At 42.2% G+C, this 27,214-nt stretch overlaps 1 protein-coding gene across 7 annotated transcripts in view; it reads left to right on the top strand.

The window, feature by feature from the left end:
• TTC7B (tetratricopeptide repeat domain 7B) overlaps positions 1-27,214 on the top strand; it is a 241,144-nt gene that overhangs the window by 62,021 nt on the left and 151,909 nt on the right. For all 7 annotated transcript variants that reach the window (XM_082384497.1, XM_082384498.1, XM_082384500.1 and 4 more), the window contains one exon: positions 11,781-11,902. In XM_082384497.1, coding sequence (XP_082240623.1) covers positions 11,781-11,902 — 122 coding nt within the window. The remainder of the gene's footprint in view (positions 1-11,780; positions 11,903-27,214) is intronic.

The raw sequence follows: 27,214 nt of genomic DNA on the forward strand, positions 1-27,214 counted from the left end.
AGCACACTTAAAGCTGAGTCAGAAAAGCCTGGAAACGAGAAAAGAACAGTAGCTTATTTTAATTTTTGTATGTTCTTGGTCAGTCTTTGCCCTCATAATTTTATAGCGTTAAAGGGATCTATATCTGTCTTTTTTCACTCAACATTACCTCAAAACTTCAAAGTGTGGTCATGGTTATGTAATATTTTATCAAGTGGATGGCCTCTATGATATAATTCACTTATAGTTGGGTATAGCCTGTTTTTATAGTGCTCTGGTGCCAGCTTCCTTCAGGTAGCTTTTCCCTTGTTTTGCTTTGTTTCCTAAGGGCAAATTCCCAGAAGTCGGGACATTTTTAACATTCTCGTTACTATATATTGTATCCAATTGCTTTCTACAAGTCATACTGACATCTTCCACCTTTGGCTGTACAGGAGAGTAGTGGTTGCTTTGCAGTCTTGATGGGGTTGCATTTGTTTCTATCTAAGTTACTTGGCTGATTTGCTAGGTGAAAACAGTACTTTGCCATTTTGGTCTGCATTTCTTTGACTATCAGTCAGGTTGAAATTTTTTCCATCTATTTGCTTACTAGCTATATTTCTTTTCTTTTTTTTAAATCACAGCATTATTGAGATATAATTCACATACCATAGAATTTACCCATTTAAAGTATTCAATTCAGTGGTTTTTAATATAGTCACAGAGTTGTGCAGCCATCACCAATATTTAATTCCAAAACATTTTCATCACCCCCAAAAGGAACCCTGTACGCATTAGCAGTCACTCCCCATTTACCTCCAATTTCTCCAGTCTCTATAGGTGTGTATATTCTAGACATTTCCTATAAATCAAAGCATACAACATGTGGTCTTTTATGACTGGCTTCTTTGGCTTAGCATAATGTTCTCATGTTGCAACATGTATTGGTACTTCATTTCTTTTTATTGCCAAATAATATGCCATTATATGGAGATACTACATTATGTTTATCCATTCATCATTTTATCATTTATTATTTGGGTTGTTTCTACTTTGGGCTATTATAATAATGCTGCGATAACTTTTTGTATGTAAGATTTCGTGTGGACAAATGTTTTCATTTTTCTTGAGTATATTCCTGAGAGTGGAATTGCTGGGTCATATGATAACTTTATGTTTAACCTTGTTATATTTCTTTTTTGTCTGTTTATACTTTCTGTCTGGTTTTAGGATGTAGTATTATAATTTGAATAAAGCTTTTATACCATAAATATGTTAACCTATTATTACGTTTGCTCTGAATGATTTCCCACTCAGTACTTTTCCATTTCTAAATTGTTCATAAATTTTAAATCTACTATATATATTAGTTAAATCTGATTATCTTTTTATTACATTTATTTCATTGTTTTAAAGCTGAAATATTGGGATAAATCTTCTCTAGGATTTAAAAAGTTTTCAACCATTTTCCATTTTTTAAAAAGCAGCTTTTAATTTTCAAATATTGTTGGAGAGACTTATTTTGGTGTATGATATTAGATATGACTCTAATGTTTTCCTCAAACTTCAGTACCACTTTAAGATGATCTTATCTCTCTTTTTTCATATTTTCTGTTATGTATTTTAAGTCATTTAATAAAATTTTAGACACAACAGTAATTTCTGAACTTTCCTATTTTGTTCTGCTAATCTTATATTGCACCAGTGTGACACTGTTTAATAAGTGCTTCTTTATGATATGTTTTAACATCTGAAGGGATTAGTAACTACTTATTTTTCAGAATACTCTTTGTCCTTTTCTGTTGGTATTTCTAGATGCATTTTAGAATAATTGGGATTTGGTCGAATTTTCATTAACGCTATACATTGGTTTGGAGAATTATATTTAGTCTTTACTCATCTGTGACCATGATACCTCTTTCCATTTTGCAAGATTTTTGTTTTACAGACTTCAGTAGATGGATTGTATTCCCAGATCTCTTCTATTTGTATTGCTTCGCATATAGGATCATTTTTTTTCATTATATTTTCACATAAAGCAATGCTTTGGTTTTTTAAATTCAATTACAAAAATATTTAATGAGTGCCTTCTTTGTTCTGCACACTGTGCTTGACACCAGGGGCACTAGAAGAAATAAGCCACAGAGCATGTCCTCAGGAAACTTACTGTTTTCTGAGGACACAGGTCCATAAACAGCACGTGGGCTGCTTTGGTGGGGAACGCTCAGAGAATTTTGCAAGCCCAGAGAAGGGTCTTGGACCTGTGCGGAAGTTCAGGGATGGCTCCTGGAAGAGATGACACCTGAGCTGAACCTTGAAGGCTGACAAGGATAGCAGTGCAGGATTATCAGCCACAATACTGAACTCCTCCATAAAAATAGAGTTGATTCTTTTCATTTTTCTAAGAATATGAACATATGGCAGAGGAATGATTTTTGTCGTTATTCTTTCTTCCTTTCTAATACTCTCCACTTTATCTCTCTTTCATGCCCTATCTCCAGACTTTTCTAAAACAATGTTATTTATAAAGGTAGTGGAAAGTATCCTTATTTTGTTCCTACTTGAAGGTGATACTTTAATATATCTCCAGTAAGGATTATAATGTTTACATGCTCATTAAATAGTTTCTCATTTGCAGTTCATAACAATTACGTAGGTATATATTATTATCCCCATTAATCAGATGAAAACAATGAAGATCTGAGAGATCAAAGGAGTTGTCCTAAGTCCACAAGTGGTGAGGAATGTCAGAACCAGACCTTGAACCTGGGCCTTTTGACCTAAAATCTTTGGCCCCTGCCCACTTTCTGCCATGCTTCCTCAGGTGTTGGGTGTGTGCTTTTGCCAAGGCAGGCTGTACTTGTTAAGGATACTTGTTGGCAGTCCTCTCACAGGGAAGTGTTTATCCACAGAAAAAGTGGTGGCTTCGACACTGCCAAACAATGCTCCTGCCCAGGCCCATGTGTTGGAGGCTCTTTGTGAGGAAGGGATTAAATCCAAGATACTTAGACTTCAGGGCAAACTCTGAGCTAAGCTATTCCCTCTCTCTCCCACCTTGCATTTTTCCCATCCTGCCTCATCCTGGCAGCCCTGACCTTGTCTTTTGGACTTTGTTCTGCAAGCAAATGCAGACTAATAGGACAAAGGGAGAGGAGTTGGACTGCAGAGTCAGGTAGACCTGAGTTTCAACACCAGCCTTAACACTCGTTAGCTATGTGATTTGGGCAACTTGCTCAGTGGAGCAAAGTCTCAGTTTCCCCTTCAGTAAAGAGAGGGTAATAGTGTGCGTCTCAGTGGGTTTTTGTGGGAGAATAAATGAGAGTCTATGTACCTTCATAGTGCCTAATGCAGAATAGGTTATTTTCTTACTGCTTTTTTCCCTGCATTTCTTATTGGCCCTGCAAATTTATTCATTCATTCATTTACTATGTGCTTTATTCATTTACTACATTTACTATGTATATTGAATGCTTACCCTGTACCAGACACTGCAGTAGACACTGGATATATTAGTAAATGGAATAGACATGGCCCCTGACTTTGCAGAAGGTGCAACACCATGGAGGGAGACAGCCAATAATCAAGTAAAAAATACATTAATAAATGCAATGAAGGAATAGAATAGGATGCTGTGGGAGGGAATAATAGAGGACGGCCTGCTTTATGTTAGTGCTCAGGGAAGGCCCTTCTGAGAAATGACAATCAAGCTGATACATGAGAGGTGAGAAAGAGCATAAGAGTAACATGATCCAGACTGTGTTTTAAAAAATTATTCAGGCTGCTTGTGGAGGGTGGAAAGGAAGTTAAGGAGCAAGAGAGGACGTGGAGACTCTATTTAGGAGGCTGCTGTAGAAATCTAACAGGAAGTGATGGTAGCTTTGATGAAAGTTATGGTTGTGGAAATGGATATATACAGACATTTGAGAAATAATTAGGAGGGAAATAGTAATAGATTAGATGTGAGAGAGTGTCAGGGTCTCAAGGCTCACTCCCCAGTGTCTGATCTGGGCAGCTGGCTGGATGACGTTACAGTCGCCCCTCGGTGTCTGTAGGGGATTAGTTCCAGGACCCCCTGTGAATACCAAAATCTGCAGATGCTCAAGTCCCTTATATAATATGGCATAGTACAGTCGGCCCTCCATATCTGCAGATGTGGAATCCGTGGATACAGGACCAGCTGTATTTATAAGATGGAGTGATAAATAGAGGCGTCAGTTTTGGGCTGAATCTGGACTCCTAGGAGTGTAATCATGCTCAGAGTTTCTCTGGGGTAGAAGTTATATGGCTTTTGTCCCAGGAAGGCATTCCAGGAGCTAGGAGGGAGATGCCCAGAAAGGGACCCTTGAAGATGAGCCCCATCCCTGAGGTTCTGGTGTACAGACCCTTCCTAAGACTGAGGCTGGACCAGGAGAACCAAGAATTTCTCCCTTCCACCACCAGCCACATAACAAACACAGCACCAAGTACTATGTAACAGCAGACTACTACTGGGAAAGAGGCGTGAATGTGGAGAGAGAACCCCTCTGTAGTGCAAGCATACAGAGACTGCTAAAAACTGTGGGTGGAATAGAAACATTGAGGAAAACCCTCTGGCATCCCAAGTCCCACAGTTAGCAACCCAGTGCTGGAGGAGTTTGAAGCCTGTGGTGCATTGGAGGTAACTATAGAAACAATAAAACCCGGCTCCAGCTCAACTACTGACTAGGTTGACTCAATCCCCAACACTTAGGGCCTGATAAGAGAAAAGGGTACACATTTTCAAGTGTAAATATTATTTAACTCAGTTTATTTCTGTATACACAATTGTCAACAATAAATAAAAAATTATAAGATACATATATATACACACACAAACAGGAATAAACAAATCACTGTGAAGAGCAATAAACAAAACCAAACCCAGAAATGACCCAGGTATTGGAACTATCAGACAGGAACTTTAAAATACCCATGAGTTATATGTTAAAGGATATCATGGAAAAGATATGCAACATGCAGCAACAGATGGGAATTTCAACAAGGAGAAGGAAACTATAAAAAAAGTATAATTAAAATGCTAGAAATAATAAAATATGATATAAGAGATGAGGAACTTCTTTGATAGCTTATTAGAAGACTGGAAAGAGCTAAGAAAAAAACTTTCATTTGAAGATAGGTTAATAGAGATTATTCAAACAGAAACACAAAAATAAAGTAAAAAAGAGTGGGACAAAACCAGAACAGAGCATCCAAGAGCTGTGGGAAAATATCATATATGTATTTGGTGCCCCAAGAGGATAAGAGAGAGAAACTGGGACAGAAGAACTATTTGAAGAGAAAATGGTTAAGTTTTCAGAATTACTGAAACACAGCAAAGAATCTCAGATCCAAGAATCTCAGAGGACCCCAAGCAGGATAAATACAAACACACACTTAGACACATCATAGTCAAAGTGTTGTAAATCAAAGACAAAAGTCTTGAAGGCAACTAGAGAAAAAGAAACTTTAAATACAGAAGAATAAAAATAAGAGTTATAGAAGACTTATCATCAGAAAACGATATGCAAATTAGAAGACACTGGAAAGACAAATAAAGACTTTTTTAGAACAAATAAAAGTTGACAGAATGCATTGCCAGCACACCTGTGTGACAAGAAATGTTAAAGAAGTTCTTCAAGCAGAAGAAAATACAGACCCACACAGTGAAATCAAGAACATCATAAATGGTTACAATGAGGGTAAATAAAGAAGACTTTCTTATGTTTAATTTCTTTAAAAGATAATCGACTGCCTAAACCAAAAATATGAACAATGTATTATGGGATTTATAATATAGAAGTAAAATGTGTGGCAACAATAGCAAAAAAGATAGTGGAGGAAATAGAAGTATATTGTTATAAGGTATTTATACTATATATGAATTGGTGTAATATTACTTAAGAGATATTATAAAGAGCTATATTGTAAACCCTAGGGCAGCCACTAAAAAATAAGAAAAAAAGAGACATAATTAACCAGTTGATAGTGTAAATGAAATGGAATCATCAATCCAAAAAAAAAAAAAAAAAAGAAGAAAGTGAGAAAAAGGAACAAAGAACATATGGGCCAATAAAAAAAAAACTAGCAAGATGGTTCCAACCATGTCAATAATTATATTAAATGTAAATTGTCTAAGCACCCCAATTTAAAGGTAGACATTTTCTATCAACAAGAAAATGATTTAAATATTAAAACATAGGTAGATAAAAGGTAAAATTACACACTATGCAAACAATAATCAAAACAAAGCTAGAGTGGCTGTATTATATCATAAAGTAGAATTAGAAACAAGGGATATTATAGGAGATAAAGGGAGATATAATAAAAGGAGTCAATTCATCAAGACATTGTAATCCTAAAAGTATGTATACCTAATAATAGAGCTTCAAGATATAGAAAACAAAATGTATAGAAGAGATTATAACATTAAATGTGTATAGTAGAAAGGAAGAAAAATTTCAAATCAATGATCTACATTTCCAACTCAAGGAACTAGAAAAAGATGAACAAATTAAAGCCAGAATAAGCAGAAGGAAGGGAATAAGAAAGATTAGAACAGAAATCAGTGAAACAGAAAACAGATAAACAGTAGAGAAAACTAGTGAAACCAAAAATGGAGTCTTAGAAAAGATCAATAAAATTTGTGTAAACTATTAATAAGATGAACAAGAATTAAAGAGAGAAGACACAAATTATCAATACCCAGAAAAAAGGAGGCACTTCTATAGATCTATAGACATTGAAAGGGTGTAAGGGAAAATTATGACCAACTTTATGCAAATAAACTTGATCATTTATAGAAAATAGACAAATTCCCTGAAAGACACAAAGTACCAAAGCTCACTCAAGAAAGAATAGATAACTCAAGTATATCTATATGAATTAAAGAAATTGACTTTATCATTAAAAATCTTCCCATAAAGAAAACTACAGGTCAAGTTGGCTTCCTTGGTGAATTCAATGAAGAGAGATTCAATTTAAGGGAGAAATGATGCCAGTACTATAGAAGCTTTCAGAAAGTAGAAGAGGAGTAAAACACTCCCTAACTAATTTTATGAGACCAGTATCTCTTTTTTTTTTTATTAATTAATTAATTAATTTATTTACTTATTTTTGGCTTGTTGGGTCTTCATTGCTGCGCGTGGGCTTTCTCTGGTTGCGGTGAGCGGGGGCCACTCTTTGTTGCGGTGCGTGGGCTTCTCATTGCGGTAGCTTCTCTTGCTGTGGAACACGGGCTCTAGGCACGCAGGCTCCAGTAGTTGCGGCACTTGGGCTCTAGAGCGCAGGCTCAGTAGTTGTGGTGCACGGGCTTAGTTGCTCTGCGGCATGTGGGATCTTCCCAGACAGGCCTCGAACCCGTGTGCCCTGCACTGGCAGGAGGATTCTTAACCACTGTGCCACCAGGGAAGTCCCAGAGACCGGTATCTCTTATGAATACAGATGCAGATATCCTCAACAAAATACCAGCAAACTGAATCTAACAGCATAGAGAAAGAATTATATACCATCAAGTGAGATTCTTTTCAGAAATGCAAGGTTGATTTAACGTATGGAAATCAATGAATGTAATACAACATATAAATAGAATAAAGGACAAAAACCACATGATAATGATAATCTCAGTAGATGCAGAGAACTCATTTGGCAAAGTCCAACACTCCCCATGATAAAAAAACACACAACAAACTAGGAATAGAAGTAAAGAAAAATTAAAAAAAAAAAGAAGTTAATATCCTCAACCTGATAGAAGGCATCCATGAAAACCCACGTCTAACAACATATATAATGGTGAAAGAGTGGATGCTTTCCTTCCAAGATGCGATTAGGTAGGAAAAAGAAATAAAAGGCATCCAGATTGAAAAGGGAGGGACTTCCTTGGTGGCACAGTGGTTAAGAATCCACCTGCCAGTGCAGGGGACATGGGTTTGGTCCCTGGTCCGGGAAGATCCCACATGCTGTGGAGCAACTAAGCTCATGCGCCACAACTACTGAGCCTGCGCTCTAGAGCCTGCAAGCCACAACTACTGAGCCTGCGTGCCACGACTACTGAAGCCCTCTGAGCCTGCACGCCTAGAGCCCATGCTCCACAGCAAGAGAAGCCACCACAATGACAAGCACACTCACCACAATGAAGAGTAGCCCCTGCTCGCCGCAACTAGAGAAAGCCAGCGTGCAGCAACAGAGACCCAGCACAGCCAAAAAATAAATAAATAAAAAAATTTTTAAAAAAAAGAAGTAAAACTATATTTGCAGATGACATGATCTTGTATGTAGAAAATCCTAAGGAATTCACACACAAAAAACTATAAATAATAAACGATTTCAGCAAGGTTGTAGGATACAAGGTCAATATACAAAAATCACTTTTATTTGTATACACTAGCAATGAGCAATCTGAAAATGAAATTAAAATTGTAATTCCACTTCTAATAGCATCAAAAAGATTAAAATGCATTGGGATAATAAAAAGAAGTTCAAACCTTATACTCTGAAAACTACAAATCACTGTTGAAAGAAATGAAAGAACACCTACATAAATGGAAAGGCATCCTACATTCATGGAACAAAAGACTTAATTTGTTAAGATGACAATACTCCCCAAATTGATCTACAAATTCAACCCAATCCCCATTAAAATCCTAGCTGCCTTTTTTGCAGAAATTGATAAGCTGATTCACAAATTAATATGGAAATGCAAGGGACCAGAAGAGCCAAAACAATCTTGAAAAAGAACAGAGTTGAGGGACTCACACTTCCCAATCTCTTAACTTTCTATTGTACAAAGCTACAGTAATTAAGACAGTGCACACAATTAGTATTCCTGAAAAAGAAAATGGAAAAAAACAGAATAGATAAGAAAATACAATTATATAATCAAAGAGAAATTCTTCAACAAAGTAAGGCTTTATTCAGCACTTGCTATATACTGTGCTAAGTGTTCTATCCATTTATTATTCCATTTAGTTCATAGGACTGCACTAAGTGAAAAATTCTATTACCATCTCCATTTTACCAATGAGAAAACTTTAGAGACTGTGACTTGCCCATAGTAGTGGAGCTGGGCTTTGAACCCAGAATGGCAGCCCGAGTCCAGTGCCTTACTTGATACTACAGATCTGAATTTTTAGATTGAGAGTTCACGCTGTGTTCCAAGAATAGCTGACATAGAATGATGAATGGCAAGACAACACCTGGTAGATTTTCTAGACTTCAGGGAGAAAAGGACTGCTCTTTGCAGATTGTCTACAGGGAGAACAATAAGGCTGGCTTCTGAGTTGTCCACAGCAACTGTCAACGTTGGAAGACTGGAGTATCGTCTGCCATGTTCTGAGGGAGAGAAAGTGGGAAATCCGAGAATGTCATACTCAGGTTTAGAGGAACAGAGACAAGAGACAGACATTCTTACACCTGTAAGAATTCAGGGCCTGTAGCATCCATGAGCCCTTTTTGGCAATATTCCACCAAGTAAGAATCAATTTAAAATAAAGAATTAAAGAAACAATGAATGCATCTGATTGATTGATTGAGGTATAGTTGATGTACAATATTATATAAGTTTTAGGGGTACAGCATAGTGATTCACAATTTATAAAGGTTATATCCCATTTATAGTTATTATAAAATATTGGCTATATTCCCTGTTTTGTACTATATATCCTTGTAGCATATTTATTTTATACATACTAGTTTGTACCTCTTAATCCTCTACCCCTATCTTGCCCCTCAAATGCATTTTGATATAGAACTGATGCAAAACAATTATGGGGTAGAACATAATTGTTAGGTACCTTGGCAATAAAAAACAGTACTATAACAAAAATAAGAGGCTGAGGAGAAGGCAAAGGAGAAGGTAGTATGATTATGTCAGTTTCCTCATTTTTGTTCTGGGTCAACAGATACTGTATAGTGTTGAAATATGTAGATAAAAGAATGACCTACTTTCTGTCCTTTCTCTGTCTCTTTCTTTGTCTCCCTGTCTCTGTCTTTCTGTCTGTATACACATATACACATACATATAACACACATGCATACATGTAATAAATATAACATATTTTTAACCTTAGAGAGACATAAATTTATGAACTATGTGTAAAAAACCCACATTTTTCTGAGGTTGAGTGATTACTTTGGTCACCCTTTAGTTTCTCCTGTCAAATTTAATTAAAATTAAAACCAGTATGTGTAACAATCTCAATGTTTGTAAAATGATTTTTATCTTTCTCTCCTCTTGATACATTTGTACACAGAGATAGCTGGGTTATCGTTCAATCAGTGTTCACTGGCTATTTCTATCTGGTAGAATTTGGGATGATTTTTAATTTTCTTTTTGTACTGTACTACATTGTTTTCACTTTAAAATAATCATGGCATTTTAAAAAATTAAAAACTATTATCAAAAGCAAATGGAGGATAATTTTTTAGTTTCAGCATTGGACCCCCAAGTGGAAATGTCAAGGAAGTAGTTGGATATATGAGTCTGGGAAAGTCTAGACTAGAGATTATAAATTTGGGATTCAGCAGCATGTAGATGATTTTTGAGGAGTGGATGAGATCATCTTGAGAGACACTTAACAGAGAAGGACAAGGGCCCAGGACCGCACTCTCTGCGTCTCCAACTCTTCGAGGATGGGTGAGGGCGGAGCCAAAAATGACAGTTCTCGGAGGCAGGAGGAACACCTACCTCTTAGCACTTGCAGGGCCAAGGGCGAAGTCAAGAAGGAGCCAGGCAGTTTTGATAAGATGCTGGGATGTAGTTCAAAGGCAAGGGTTGCCCACCTGGATTTCGTTCCACAACGTATTGTTCGTTGTGTGTCTTCTACTTTTTCCCCCCTCCCAAAGCTCATAAGGTAGAGAACCAGCAATTGCTTCAACTCCATTTGGAGAATAATTTCAAGACCTCTAAAATATTTGGGGTTTGGCTAACAGCTGGATCTTTGGAGAGCTGCTGAGTCTCAGCAGATGTTGGCAGCATGTCTGGAGAGCACTCCTGTGGTTTTTAAATGGGCCACAAGTAGCTTCTGGTTGATAAATGCTTTATTTGACTTGTGAATTTAAGGAGAGCAGCCTCTGTGACAGTAGCTAAGTGTTTACCCTTCACTGTATCCCCCTCAACTTGCAAGCCTTTCTCTTGACTAGTTGGCAGTCTTTCTGGCAGGGCTAAACACGTAAACCTTTAAAACCTCGTTATCTGCTGACAAGAGGTCAAGTTTGGGGAGAGGGGGAGTCGAGGTTGTTTTTCTCAACTCTCCCCTTGAGAATAGGTAGCTGCTGCCCAGTCCACAGGCCTCAGCTCTGTAGCCTGGTGAGTTTGCCCTCTCTGGTTAATTCCAGAGCCAGTGCCAATCACGGCACTCTCCAGCTCTTTCTGAAGCTCATCACGCTCTGGAGGGCTGAAGCCACGGGCCCCCATCAGTGACCTCAGCCACTGGTGGATGATGACCATTTCTGTCCATTGCTGGACCGGCTTCTGTGTCACTCAGCCTCTCTGTCAACATCCTGGCCTTCGGCAGAGCCACTCCACCTCTAATGCTTCTCCTGGCACCGTACATTCATCAGCATCCTTCACTCCTCTGTCCTCAGTGCCAGGAGGGCCACACGTGGCCTGGGGTTAGCAGTTGTTCCCTGTCTCACAGAAGTCACTCTCTCTGCTTTTCTCATGCCTACACTTCTACAGCAGTGCCTTGCACTGATGTTTGCATACAGAAGTTAATTTTTCAAGTCCTGCAGTGCATTTAGAGACAGGGTTTGAAGGAGGTAGGCTTGCATGTGGATCTGATTAGTTTTCCGATTTTCTCCCCTTCTAGGTAATACTTTCTAATATTCAAAACAGAAGTCCTAAGCCTGGCTCTGCTCCCCACGATCAAGAACTAGGTTTTTTCCTAGAAACAGGACTACAGAGAGCCCATGTCCTCTATTTCAAAAATGGGTAAGCCTTCTTCTTTTTCTAAATCAAGTTCCTAAAGAAGGAAAATAGAAAGCCTTATAATGCTGTCTTCAGTTTAGTTTTTATCATAAAGCAATTTTAAATATAAACCACAATGGGAATTTTTTTTTTTTAAAAAGAATGAGCATAGGCTCTTTTGTCTCTTCTCCACCTGGCTCCTCACTTTCCCATGAGATCTGAAGGTGGGAGGAGGGAGGAGGAGGCTCCCCCATGAGTACGAGTCACAGTGTGGAGCACCAGGACCAGCGGGGGAGGGAATGGGGGCCATGCTCTGTGCTCCCTTGCCTCCCTGGGATGGTACTGCACAGGCCTCCCTGCTTTGCTGCGGGGAGAATTAATGGATTGGAAACCCTGGATCATCTCCCCTTTGAACGGCTGATCCGTTTAGAGAACTGGATTTGCCAAATTTCAGACGGTTTTTATGAAAGCGAGTATGGCTGTAATGCCACACGGGTACATTTTCCCCTTGAGCCGCTTTTGAAAAGAGTTTTTAAAAGGTTTAAGAGCCTGCATGTAAGGGATAGCTCTCTCATGCATTTGATGCTTGTTTTCCTTTTCGTGTTGCTCTTACGAGAAATGCGATGATGCCCTTCCAAATCTCTTCAGCTGTCCCTTGTTTTGACATTTTGCTGCAGGATACATGTGCATGGAGACCAACAGTATGTATCCGGTTCCCCTGTAGCTCCTCCTAGGCTGTGCGTGGGAGGCCCCTTCCTCAGGAACAGTCCAATCGCGCTTTAAACTGCAGATTGGATAACTCAACAGGGGAGTTGCTCCCTCTTCATTTGCAAGAGCTTCAAACCTTGGGGCGTAGCTCATGGAAGTGGGATTTCATCTGCCCAGAGCCACGTGCTCCTGTTTCCCATTTGTTGGGGAGTAAATGCTTATTTTCCAAATCCTATTAAACTGTTTGTGGAGAAGGCCTGCTTTGCTCCAAAGGTTCAGATTGGCAGGGCCCACAAAAGGCTGCAATAAACACCCCGAAGTTTGGAATGGCTTGGTAGCTTTGGCATAGATGCTTCTGAGTTTGATCTCATCTGTCACTGATTGAGATCATCTGAGTGATGGTGCATGTCCTCTAGGCTGAGTTTTTTGTTTTTTTTTTTAAGTATTTGTTTATTTATTTATTTATGGCTGTGTTGGGTCTTCGTTTCTGTGCGAGGGCTTTCCCTAGTTGTGGCAAGCGGGGGCCACTCTTCATCGCAGTGCGCGGGCCTCTCACTATCGTGGCCTCTCTTGTTGCGGAGCACAGGCTCCAGACGCGCAGGCTCAGTAATTGTGGCTCATGGGCCCAGCCGCTCTGCGGCATGTGGGATCTTCCCAGACCAGGGCTCGAACCTGTGTCCCCTGCATTGGCAGGCAGATTCTCAACCACTGCGCCACCAGGGAAACCCTAGGCTGAGTTTTGAGTTCTAGTTTCTTTGCTGTTATAAATAGAGAGAGAAGGGAGGGAACGTAGAATATTTTTTCTGTTTATTCTCCTTTTTCACGATAAATAGTGTCATCACAGAGGAAACTCCAACCCTGGCTTTCCCTCCCTCTAACCTGTGAGTTTGTGTGATTGATATGCAAGTCCAGAGGCCGGAATGAATTTCCCTGGGGCTTTCAGGAGTCCCAAACCAATACCTTCTATTGAAAACGTTTTGTGTGAGATCGATAACGGTGGGCTGGATAACTTATTTTCCTATTTGAAGCCTATTCGTCGAGGAGGAAGAAGCGGGGCTATGGGGCTCTGTCCTCTTGCCCTGAAGCTTTGGATGCCCACCAGAACCCAACTAAAAAATAATGATGAGAGGTTTGCACTAGGTGATGGATTACATGCTGGGAATTGCTTACTGGCTCATGTCTCATTTTATGTTACCCAAGTTCGAGAAGATTCCCATTGACATAGTCAAAGTTAAGGGACTGCTTAAGTTTGAAGCCCCTCTTCCTTTTTGCTTGTCCTCTTGCTGTTCTCCCATGGCTCTAAAGACCAGTGATGCATTGAGCCGGCTGCTCTGGAAGGCTCTTGTCAGCTGCAGTGTTCTAAAGCAGTAACAAGAGGTTACGTGGGTAGGTGGAGGTGAAGGCCAGTTTTGAGATCACAAAATATGGATGAAAGGAGAGAGACCAGTGGGAGGTTTTGGACATGCCAAGCGCTGTCAGGGCTGCTGACTTACACGGTGGGTCACTCGGGGCCCAAGAGCCACACCCGGGGGGCATTCATCAGTGGACGCCTACCGCCAGTGTCTCTGCAGAGCAAGTGGGGACAAATGGAGGTGGTTGCCGTCCCTAAGCACCAGTGGCTTCCCATCTTCCAATGTGTTTGCTCTGCTCCTTCGTTGTCTCGCTCCCTTTCTGTGTTTCTACACTTAAAAAATATATATATCTGGAAGGATGTAATTGACAGGATTTGACTGATTTTCAGGGTTAGGAAAATGCATCATAGATGAGTTTGGCAATAAGAGTTACTAATTGGTAAAGCATATCTTTTTCTTTAGAAATATACTTAAATATGTTCAGCTTTTTAGTTGCCAAGCCCGTGACCTTGGGTCTCTTTCAGAAAGAACCTGACGCCAGGACCAGTTCCTGGGCCCCTCCTGATCCCTTAGATCCCTTTTCTGTTTACCAAATACTTTTATTTCATCGTTGATCCTCATGGCGTTATATCTTCCACGTCCACCACCGCCCTTGGGGTTGGCGGTATAAACAGTATCGCCTCTATTTCACGCCCGGTGACCTGGCTGCCGGGCTTCTGACCTCAGTCCTTTCAGTGCTGCCCCAACTGCAGGGGAAATGCTGTGTGCAGGGCCTTGGCTCAACCTTCAAGCCGTGGCCTTGTCCACCATCCAGCCTCTCTTGTGAGGGAGCACTTGACCCCGGGATGAGACATTGCCAGGGGATGGTCCCCAGCCTCCACGAATTGGTGTTTCCTCATCACACTTTTCCTCATGTCTCATCTACAGCCTGTCACAAATCATATGTTTCTTCTTCTCTCCTCCTCCCCCTGCCCCTCTCCCCCCTCCTTTCCTCCCCCTCTCTTTCCTTCCTCACCCCCTTCCCCTCCGTCTCCGTGTTGCCCCGTCACTCCGCCATCTCCCCGGTCCCCTTGGAGGGACCGAGCACCTGTCATCATCCCAGCCCCAGTGTCCTTGAGCATGGTCTGGCTTGGCACACACCCACGTCGATTTCACGTGGGTTTCTCTTATCCCTCTGGGTGGCAGCAGCAGGCCTGTTACGGACGAGAAAAATATCCTGCTTAGGCTCTGCAGAGGGTGAAGGCAGAGAGCGTTAGCCTCGGAGGGCCAGGGCTGCTGCCTCCGAGCTTCTCGAATTTCCTCGCCCACGGTAGGCACTCGGATGAGGGCAAGCAAGGGCGCTGGAGCCAGAGGACCGGATAAGGGACCAGCCCTTCTCCTCGCTGGGTGCCAGTTTCTTTATCTGTGAAATAGTGCCAGAACCAGAGAGAGCTGTGTGAGGCGCAAGTAAGAGAACGCACGTGGAGGCATTTGGTGCAGCGTCAGGCGAACAGGCGGGGGAAATGGTAACTTCCAGCGGTGATGAGGCCCGGCTGGCTTTCCAGCTGGAAGTGGGACCACACGAAGGTCAGGCTCCAGCTGAAGTGGAAGTTCTCGAAGCAGGCGTCACTCATTTGATTGCAGAGCCTCACACAGCAGAGTTTTCAAGGAAGGGCACTCATTTTTGACTGCTGGTGTGAGCGAGCTCTGCTCGAGATGCATAACAATTAGCTTGGATCACCCCTAATAACCGAGGGCCACCTCAGTGTTTCAGAGAAGGGGGGCGGGGACGCCTGGTGTGCGGCGGTAGCACTGGGTGTTCTGGGCGGTGTGCAGAGAAGGGGCCTCAGCCTGGGGCTCCCCTCAGCCTTCTGAGAAGTGTTGCCCCTCCTTGAGTCCTTGAGGCCACAATGCCAGAGAAGCTTGGGTTTGGGATGCCGTTTATTTACTCCATGGTATTTTAGGAATATTTAACTATATCTTATAAACAAAGGGTAGCCAAGGACATTTCAAGTAGCTTTGCTTCTTGTTCCACCACGTCAGGTGTACTGGGTAAGCCACATGGATCCTAGTGTGTGTTTTCCCTGGTTCTGAATTGGTTTTAACTCAAGGGGGGTGGGGGTAGATTCGAGCAAGAAGGCAAATGAGCGTCAGTGTCTGGGAAATGTACCCGCTGGGTTGTCCTCTTTCCTAGGGTGCATCACGGAGTTCTGTGTGGGAGATCCTGCCTCGGAGAAGGTAGGAAGGCAGGCAATATGGTCAGACTCTGGGCCTCCCCCCACGTGCTTGCAGCCAGGCCAGGGAATAAAGTGGGACGGAGGGCTTTTTGGAGTTGTGTTATTACAGTCAGTCACTGCTATGCGTTGGCTTTAAACAGACCTCTAATTACCACTACACATTGACTTTTAAAAGTTTTTCAACTTCCCCAGTCATCTTGTTGACCTCTGCAACTGTTCAGCCCTGCTCAGTGTAGCTTGGAATTAGAAGGCAGGAAGAAGGGCCATGAGGCCTGCGGTGTCCCATGGGCTGCTGAGGTTCCTGGGTTTATGGCCTCAGAGAAACAGTAGCAGCAGACAGGCTCCCACGGGCCCTGCTGGGGGTGGGAGAGAGGGGGAGGGTGCCGGCCAGGAAGCGAGGGGCCTTGGCTCGATGCACGGCCTCCGCAGGCACTGGAGCGACTTGGCCTTGTGTCCTCTGCATTCTCGCCTTCAGTACGTCTTCCTTCTGGCGGTGATAGAAGTGGTTGCTTTTTCAACTGCCGACTGCTTTGTACATTAGGAGTCAAATGCAAGGAACATGAGAAAATTCAGACACATTTCCAGTAAGCATTTCGCATGTGTCAACTTTTTGTACATGACATTTCTCGAGAGATTCAGAGAGTAAAAAGAAATGAGCCTGCACTGTGGGAGATAGTAGGAGAAAAGAAAAAGGGTAAGATGTGAAAATAGGTAACTTTATAGGCGACAGTATGGTCGTGTAAAAGAGTAAACAGTGCAAGAACACCTAATAATCACTTTAACTGAGCTGAGGTTTCCAGGCGCATTCATTCATTCAGTAAAGTATTTATTCATTCATTTAATGAGGACTAATTGCATAGGAGCCAAGCCCTGTTCTAGCACTGGGGCTTTAATGCGGAAAAGAACAACAAAGTCCCTGCCCTCCTAGAACTTCATCTCAGGGAATTAATTAAAAGAAGCAGTCTCAGGATAGTCTGTACATGTGTGACAGGGTAAGTCCAGGTTGCCAGAAAACCAAATAAGGAGGCTGCCTGTTGAGACGGCTGCAGATTTGGGAAGGGGAATAAAGCTTTGGAGAAGTGGGATTGAAATGATGTAGGTGCACAGATTTGGGAGAGTCAGGGGTACTTTCCAACTAGTTGGTAGAAACATGGGGTTAGAACTGTACTCAGTATTGTATATATTCTGCAGGGTATGAGGAGACCACTCTGGTTGGAGCAGAGGTTTATAGAGTAATGTATGCGTTCCTATATAAACGTCCCAGCACAGGACCTGGCATGCAGTAGGTTTGGTCAGTTATCCAACATAGTTCTGCTATGTGCCAGTACTGTGCTTGGTACTGCGTTGGTGAATATAAGACACATAATCCGGGTTCTCAGGGAGGATACAGTCTAGTGAGGGAGAAGATAATAAACAAGTAAACCAATGTTTATAATTACAAATTGTAATAAATGCTAGGAAACGAATGGGTGCAGCAAATAACAGAGGGCACCTGCTTAGGTAGGGTGGTCAGGCCAGGCCTCCTGAGGAAGTGACATGAGACCAAGACTTGAAGGATGAGAAGGAAGTAAGCATGCCACAAGCGGGAGAAAGAGTGGTGCAAGCAGAGGGCCCACCACATGTAAGGTCTTGACCCAGGAAAGTTTGATGTGTTTAGGAACCTGAAAAGAGCCCAGTGTGGCTGCAGCAGAGTTGGAGGGGGGGAGAGTCACAGACCCTCTTGGTCTGGCTTACCCTGAAAAGGCAGATCTACTATGGTGGTGTACACTGGGAGAGTAGTGATTGTCCAAAGAAAAATCCCCAAGTCACCAAAACAAAGGCAAGGTGACAATGGTGGGCAAGGCATTAGATGCTCACCTCAAAGATGACAGTGGTAGTAGGGACCAAGAGAAGTGGATGGATTAGAGATGTACGGTAGAACTGCTGTTGGTTGATGTGTGATCCCAACTGGTGTGGGGACTAGCTGATGAATTGGGTTTGGGGGGGAGCGGGAAGGGGAACCGAGGAATCAGGAATGACTCCCCGGTTGCAGTCGGAGCAACTGGTTAGATGGAGTGGGGACAAGGAGAGGATCAGATTCGAAAAAGGGGAAATCAGAGATTTGCCTTTGGATGTGTATCGTCTGAGAGCCTGTGAGATTTCCAAGTGGCCGTGTCGACTAGGAGGATAGATGAGCACAGGGGAGGTTGAACCTTGAGTTATAAGTTGGGAGTCTCAGCATGTTGATTATATTTAAAGCCCTGGACTGGATGAGATCTGAGAGAGACAGACCGAAAAGAGAGAAGCAAAGCCCAGGACCCAGCAGGAAACCTGCAGGAGTTGGAGTTGGGCCGAGGAGGAGGAGCCCATGGAGGAGCTGCCTGAGGTAGGAGGGACCATGTGTTCTCGTGGAAGCCTAAGGTGCCTGAAGAGGAGGAAGGGCTCACCTGATGATGCTGAGGTGTTAATAAGGGTAAATACCAAAGCACTGGATTCGATAGCATGGAAAGCCTTTGTGACCTTGAAAGGACTTTTGGTGGATGGTCAGAGCACAAGCTAGATTGGGGAAAGAGCGGCACGAGTGAAGTGGTGGCATCAGATGTGGGTCACTTTAAATAAATGTTATTTCCGTTCCTATTTCCTTTTCCAAGTTAGGGTTCTTGCTGGAAGGATGGATGGTGGAGAGATGGTGGAAGACTGAAAACCAGGCTAAGATGCAGGGAATTTATTCTTCAGGTGTGGAGAAGGATGGGGTATCAGGAAGGGCCAAGACTAGGGTAGTTCATTTGGCAGGAGTCTAGTGCCAGCAGAATCATGGCCACCATATCAGTTGGACTTGCTTCATTTTACTTGGTTTTCGGCCATAGGCTACGTTCTGATCTCAGCAAGAACCATGTATGTATTGGACTGAGAGAAAGATGGGACGATGGAGGGAGTGGGGTGGGGGGGAGTCCGTGTAAGTGGGCTACTTCCTTTATTCGCAACAGCTTCAGGAGGGAAGTTTATGGACCGGTGTGAGGCCTGCAGCCTGGCCAGCCAGGACCACCTCGGTGATGCCACTTATCATTCCAGCAGTCCTGTGTCTGGAAGACTTTGGGTCAACCTAGCGAACCGTGCTAAGCACTTCCCATGAATCATTTCAGTAATAAGGAAAATTTTCATAATAGTTGAGCTGAAGGTCAGGTATAGAATCTGAAAATCCTGGAGTCCAAATGGTTAGAGCATATTTTTAAAAATCACTGCCCCTTGTAGATGAGGACTCTGAGATCCAGAGAAATCACATTCAATGATCATTTAATAAATATTTATCAAGAACCTCAGGAGGTTATTTACTAGTGCCAAACACTGTTCTAAGTGAACAGGTCAGACCCAGTCACTGCCTTGATGGGGTTTACATTTTGCTCAGGGAGACAGTCAGTAAACAAGGCAGTGCTGGGGTGCGGTCAGAGCAGGAGCCTGAAGAAATGGCTCCTCTGTTTATAACACACCTGACAGGCATCTGGGTTCATTGTGACAGGGGGCACAAAACTTGTAGCCTTCCTATGAACAAATACCCTACACATGTCCTCCTGCACCTCCAGGTGGCCGCTGAGCGGGACCAGTGAGACAGGGCTCAATATTGGAAGAAAAGCCACAGTGTTTAGTGGGGGAGTTTGCCGCCTAGAGCCTGTGGTGGGCCATGAGTGGTGTTATAGACTTAAAGGCTTTGAACCTCTCTTCTCAAGGAAAAAAAAAGATCCCATTTATATGCTATTCTGGAAAAGACCAAACAATGGAGACAATAAAAAGATCAATGGTTGCCAGGAGTTTGGGAGAGAGGGGAGATGAATACACAGCACATAGAAGTTTTTTAGAGCAGTGAAAATACTTTGTATGCCATTATAATGATGGATAGGTGTCATTATACTTTTGTCCAAACCCATGGAATGTGCAACACTATTCACTTCCTTAGAGTGAACCCTAAGGTGAACTGTGGACTTTGGGAAATTTCTGTACCTTCCTATCAATTTTGTTGTAAACCTAAAACTGCTAAAAAAAAAAAAGAAAAGAAAAAAAAAAAGAATTAAACAAGGCAGTGTGATTTATTCAGGGTCACACAGCTGGTTGGTGGCCTGTGCCTCCCCCTGCTGACACCCAGCCCAGTTTCCTCAGACTGACCACGCCCAGTTAGTGCTCTCTTCTTGAAGATGGAGCTCTGGGCAGCAGAGCTGCAAGGAACACATGCGACTCAGAAAATAAGGACTTTTAAAAGCCAGTCTAGATGTAATTATTGATGTAATGAAAAGCGTCAGCCAAGTCTTCTCTGTTTTGTTTCAGTGTAGACTAGGTCTGGCTCATCCCTTAATGCCATCAAAACTTTAGTATGAAAACAAAGGAGTCTTTGTCAGTTTTAATTATGAGATTCCAGGACCACTTTCCGTGATAAATTTTGGGGAATGAATTATGGGGGACAGGTAGTTGCTTTCAATGCACTGCATAAGCGCTTAGCACCCATGGTGTGTTCGAGGCCTGCGCCATCAAAGCGTTATCAGTGTTCAGCAAGGTGGGTGCATCCACGTTGGCCTGTCCTGGCTTCAGCAGAAGAACGGGGTAGGTCATTTGAAGCTTCCAAAGTACAAGGCCGGGTAGGGTGGGAGCATGGGGCGTGGGGAGGGGACCGGTGAACGAATTGGCAACTACTTGCATCTCACAAAGGCCCCTCTCCGAACGGTTTCTCCCAGCTGTAGGTTGCCTCCTTCAGCCTCCATTCAGAATTGGAATTCCCTGAAAGATGAACTGGTACAGGAGATTATTCCAGTTCTTCACCTTGGGTTTGTCCGGGATAGTGATTTTCTATTTTCATGGAGGCAGGAGGGAAGGGGGAGGTTCTTTGTTTATTCATTCACTTATTTGTTCATCCATCAAACATTTATGTGCTAGGAGCTAGGGTTGAGACAGCAAATGATCCCAGCGGATTTTCTAGTCTAACAGGAAAATAAATAACTACAAGTAGGCTTACACTTTAGGAAAGGAGAAGAAGGCAATACTGTCTCTTTAAATTTAGCCTTTCACTTTGCAAGTTTTCCCCAAAAGAGATGGTTATATAACAGTGGTGGCTAAAAAAATCAAAATTAACTTTATTTTTTTGATATTTGCCAATAACTCTTGATACGACCGGAGATTGACCCTGGAATTTTCTGCTCTAGAGGCCGATATTTGCAGGCCGACCCTTGGGTCATGCTCTGGACAGGAGCATCATTAGTGAACATACACAGCAGGAACATAACAGGGTGGTGTGAGGACTGCTGCCCAAGTCTGTTTAGTTTCAGATGATTTGTTACAACATTCACTTGTTCTGCCAGTGTTTATTCAGCTGCTACTTCTGCCAGATGTTCTCCAGGTGCTGGGGGTGAAATGGTGAGCAGCCAGACGTGCTTCTTGCTTTCAGAGAGAAACCAGGTCCTTATATTCCTGGGTGTATAACTGCACCCCGAGATGGTGCTCAGGCGGCAAGGTACCCATTTCTGTGAGAGGCCATTTGGAAATGAAGTTGACCTGGAGCTGGTGGTTAGGGGCGGTTTCCCCGAGCAAGTGACTGAGCAGAGCCTGAAGATGAATCAGTGAAGAGGAGCTTGCTCACAAAGGCAAGGTGGGATGGGAAGGGTGCTCGTGTGCTGGTTAGACCTGAAAGGATCCTAAATAGGCATCAGAGGCATCTGGTCCAGCCAACCCATCCTTTTTCTCTGCTTTGTTTTTCTCAGTATTTAACGGGCATCAAATGTACTACGAACAGTGCTTACCAGGGATCTTCTTAGGTTCAGTTAAGCACTGCGACCCACAAGACTTTCACTGGCCACACTTGGCCCTCTATCGAGACAGACCTGGAACAGAACCGTAAGTTGCCAACCAGACAGTGTCAAGGGTTTCTCTCCTGTGTGAACTGTGCTCTTGGCAGCCCTTCTGGCCACCCAGGAGCTGTTCTCTTTGCCCCTCCCTCATCAAGTGACAGCTCACGTGCTAGAGGATGAGCTTCACATGGAGTAGGGATGGGGTCTGCCCTGGCTTAACGTCTCCCTGAGGGATATGCTCAGATGTAAGTCATCACATCCAAGGAAGCCCAAAGCAGCGTTGTCTCCATCAGATATTTATAGTTCCTTCCAGTCCAGATGCAAGTTATCAGTCAGAGGTCATTTTTAATATAAGCAATGTTGCCTTGTAACATAATTGACATTCTAGCTTTATTAGGTTTCCAGGGAAACAGAACTAGAAAGTTAACCTAAGGTCAGATTCTCAAGCAGGAGAGGAAAGGAATTTGCTAACCCTTTGCCCACATTGTGTTTTTTTTTCCCTTATCTAATCTGTTTATTGTCTGTCTCCCATCACTGGAATAGAAGTTCCAGGAATTTTTATCTGTTTGGTTTGGGGAGGGATCTGTACCTTGAGAGTATCTGGTATACAGTTGTACGTGAATGAATGAGTGAGTGAGTGAATGAACTTCTCATGTTCAGCCGAGATGGCTGTGGCTCACAGATGCCTGACAGTTGTGTGTTTTCTTTAAAATTAGTTCATGCAGCATGTATGTACTGAGAGCTAAGCATGCAAGCGCTGTGCTAGGTGCCGGGATGTAAGGAAGAAAAAGACAGCCTAGACGGGCCTCATGGAAGTGACCGCTCCTGTTGCTGTTTAGGGGGAGCTGTGCTCTGACCGTCCAGCTCTTCCCGCAGATGATGTCCTTCTGTTGGAAGAGGGTGAAGGGGGCCAGGTATCAAGTGGTTTCCTTGACCTCAGTAAGAAATAATACGTTTTCTGGGAAGGTCATAGGGACTTCTGCTGTCTACCTTATCTCTGAGACTGGAGGCTGTTTCCAATAATGGTGGCTTTATTATAAGACACCCCCCAAGCAGGCCTGATAGACTCTTTCTTTTCTGAGAAGCTCCCAGCTTGGTGGAAAATTGGTGCTTGTAGCCCTCCTTCCTTAAGCCTGGCATGTACACATCTGGATGGGATTCTAGCGTTCCCACAGCAGGAAAGAGAATTATCATTTTCCACGGTTTAGTGTTGAGAACATTTGCTCCCAGAGCCTCCCAGACCCGGATTTTTTTTCAGGTATGTAGCTCTTTGAGTTGAAACCTCACAGGCTGAAGTCGGACACAGAAGCATGAGAGCCTGTTTAAGCATGGCCTTTGTAGGCAGCCCCTCAAGGGCAGGCCATTGAAATGACACATGAGTGTTGGGAAGGAGGAATTCATGTCCTGTCTGGTCAAGGAGGAAGCCAGATTTTACCCTCTCTGAGCCTGTCAGACTGTGGGGAGCTTTCTCGGTAATTTAGTGGCGTCTGTGCCACAGAGCCGGTCCAGATGTATCTGCCTGGGAAGAGGGGCGGATGGGCAGGAGGGTGTTGGGAAGGCGTGCAGCATTCCTGTTTTTGGCCAGAGCAAAGCTCATCAACCTGTTCTTTCCCTTCCCCTTCCCTGGTTTAGGTGTCAAATGCGTTAATATTTTATATGAGGGCAGGGTGCGGGGGGTGGAGGCCCCAGCTCTTTTCAAGGGATATTTCCTACCTATTTCTTTTTAAGTCATCATTTTTCTCTCCATTCTTTTTTTTTTTTTTTTTTTTTTTGCAGAGGTATTTTTAGTCAGCTCTTAGAGAGAGTTGCAGAGAGGTTGAGTTAAAGCCCAGAAAATGACTGAGACATCTTTGGAAAATTTATGACTTTTCTTAGGAAATACTAGAACCTTCTATTGAAAGTGAGAGGGGCCATAAATTTTCTTACAAAGACCTGCCTTTATATTTGTATAGCAATGTCTGCCATAGATCTGCACACCAATAAGGATATCTACAATATGATTGTATGTTCTCATAGCAAAATCCCGCCTTAAATTGTAAGATTTTTAAAAATTAATGAATTGTTTTTTTCAATTGACATTTGGTTTTTCCACCTTCCTCTCTATTTTAGGTTTGAAGTTTTACTTTTTATTCACAGGTGACTTTGGTGGTAATTCTCTAGGCCTGGCACAGACATACTGTACCTTTTTTTTCAGCTAGCTCTTCCTTCTGTGTCTTCTCTTTGCTGGCAGGTGCTTGGTTGATGGGTATGGGAGCTGGTTCTCCTTTGAATCTCCCTGGCAAATTAGCATCAGAAGCAGCAATCTCTGCATGTTGGAAACAAGCAGTTAAAATACCAGGAAGAATGTGATGTTGTGTTTCTTCTGAAGAATACTCAGGAAAACTCATTAGCCAGACTTGGTAAAACCTCTGAATTACCCATTTTTTTTAAAGATGCAATTATACTGCTTTCAAGTACATTTTGAGCTAGTTAAAAAAAAGAAGCTATTGCCTTCTCAATTCCATGTATGTTTATTGAGAGCCTGCTGGGCACCAGTCACTAGGATAAGCTCTGGGATATGAGATGAATAAAAAATGTTCTCTGAGCTCATGGGGAAGACAAGGATGTCAACAAATAATTATAACACCTGGTGAAAAGCACTATAAAGAAGAGATGGGCTGGTGGGGGGAAGGAGAGGGAGGGGAGAAAGGAGGAAGAAGCACTTGCCTGGGTGCATTCATCAAGTTCATTAGAAGAATTGAACTTGGTCTTTGAGGGAGGGGTAAGACTTCCCCATCTCAGCGAGGCCTTGGGGGACAGGGCCGGTAGTCATGGTTGAACGCTAGAGCTACCAGGCCAGATACACGTTATGCGCTCTTGGCAGGCAGCATTGTCTAGTGGTTAAAAAGCATTGACTCTGGATCCACCTGCCTGGGTTTGAATCCTCCCTCTTACAGGCGCGGTGACCTTGGCAAGTTACTTAACCTCTCTGTGTTTCACTTTCCTCATTTGTCAACTGGGGATAATAATAGTACCTGCTTCATAGTGTTGTTAGGCAGATTAAGTGCGTTAGTAATTATAGTGTGTTTGGACAGTGGCACATGGTAAGTTTGATAAATAAATTAATAAAACCCTGCAGAGTGAAGGGTTTGTCAGCTCCCTAGAAGAAAAGGTAAGCATCAGCAGCTGAGAAGTCTGGGAAGATGATAGCAACAGTGGCAGTATAGTTTTGGGATCTTCTCATATCCTGTCATTAAAAAAGACACAGTAACCAGACAGCAAAACCAAAAACCCATGCACAACATTTACAGTGAAACTAGATGACAAGGTGTACTCATGAACCCCAAAGTACAGGCTAATGGGGACAGACTACCAACAGCTAGAGACAAGCATGTTATTTGCATTTGTGTGGGAGAAAGCAGAAGGAAACAATGGGGGATCCAAGGGTCCTGAGGACAGGAGACCCAAAAATAACCATCAAGACCACTGGAAAGCTTGTCTGGCCAATTTGGGATTAGCTGCTGAAAATGAGAGGGTTTTGCCAAGTAAGGTCTAAGGGACTGGAGCAGTCTGGCCCCTGTGAAGCCTTGAAACCGATGCACTAGGGCTTTTTGCTGGGACTGGACCCCACAATGAGGAGAATGCTGAAAGTGGAATGAAAACTGACCAAGTGACACAAGAGACAAAAGAACAATCAGGTAGAGATAAAAGTGAAGGACGGGGAGGTAGCCAGGAATTATCATAAAACAAGATGCTATTATTATTTTTTAGCAGCTTTATTCAGTTATAATTTATATATCAAAAATTCACCTGTTGTAAATATACAGTTCAATTGTTTTAAATAAACTTACGCAAGCATTGCAGTCATTGGCACAATTCAGCTTTAGAACATTCCATCACCCTAAAAGTTCTTCATGCCTATTTGTAATCAGTCCCCATTCCTACCCGCAGCTCCAGACAACCACTTGTCTGCTCTATAGATTTGCCTTTTCCAGAAATGTCACATAAATGGGATCATAGAATATGTAGTCCTTTGTGTCTTGCTTCTTTCTCTTAGGATAACATGTTTGAGGTTTACCCACGTTGTTGCAAATATCAGTAATCACACCTTTGTATTGCTAAATAGTTTTTCCATTGTTTATCCGTTCACCAATTGATGAACATTTGGATCATTTCCACTTTGGGGCTATTATGAATAATGCTGCTATGATCATTCATGGACAAATCTTTCTGTAGACATATGTTTTCATTTTCCTTAGATAGATTCATCGGAGTGGAATTGATGGGTCATAAGTTTATGTTTAACTTTTAAGAAACTGCCAAGCTGTTTTCCTAAGTGACTGTACCATTTTACATTCCTAGCAGCAGTGTATGAGAGTTCCAGCTTCTTTCCATTCTCTTCAACACTTGGTGTTGGCAGTTTTGAAATTAAAGCCAGTCTGGTGGGTTTGTAGTGGTATCTCGTGATTTTAATTTGCATTTCCCTAATGATTAATGATGTTCAGCTGTTTTGCATGTGCCTGTTAGCTATTCTTATATCTTCTTTGGTGAAACGTTTTCAAATCTTTTGCCCTGTTTTCAATTGGATTGTCTTCTTATTATCAAGTTGTAAGAGTTCCTTATATATTCTGGATACAAGTCCTTTATCAGATATATAATTTGCAGATATTTTCTGCCAGTCTATGGCTGGTATTCATTTTTTTAAAATTATGTCATTCAGAGAGGAAAAGTTAATTTTCATGAAGTCCAACTTAACCAATTTTTCTTTTTATGGATTGTCCTTTTGGTGTCATAGCTAAGAAATTTTGGCCCAATCTAAGACCACAAAGTTTTTCTCCTGTGTTTTGTTACAGAAGTTTTATAGTTTTAGCTTTTACACGTAGGTCTCTAATCTATTTTGAGTTAATATTTGTGTATGGTGTGATGTAAGAGTCTAAGTTAAAGTTTTTTTTTTTTTTTGCATTTAAATATCCAGTTATCTAAGCACCATTTGTTGAAAAGTCAACTCTTTTCCCATTAAATTGCCTTGACACTTCAGCAAAAGAATTAATTAATTGAGCATAAATATAAAGGTTTATTTCTGGAGTCTCTATTTTGTGTCATTGAGTTATATGTCTATTCTTAAGCCAATAGCACACTGTCTTGAATATGTAGCTGTATTGCAAGTTTTGAAATTAGGTAATGTAAGTTCTCTAATTTTGTTCTTTTTCAAAATTATTTTGGCTATTCTCAGTCTTTGATATTTCCATATGAATTTTAGAATCAGCTTGTCAA

This window comes from Balaenoptera borealis (assembly GCF_965194805.1).
Source record: "Balaenoptera borealis genome assembly, chromosome: 3".
NCBI lineage: Eukaryota > Metazoa > Chordata > Mammalia > Artiodactyla > Balaenopteridae > Balaenoptera > Balaenoptera borealis.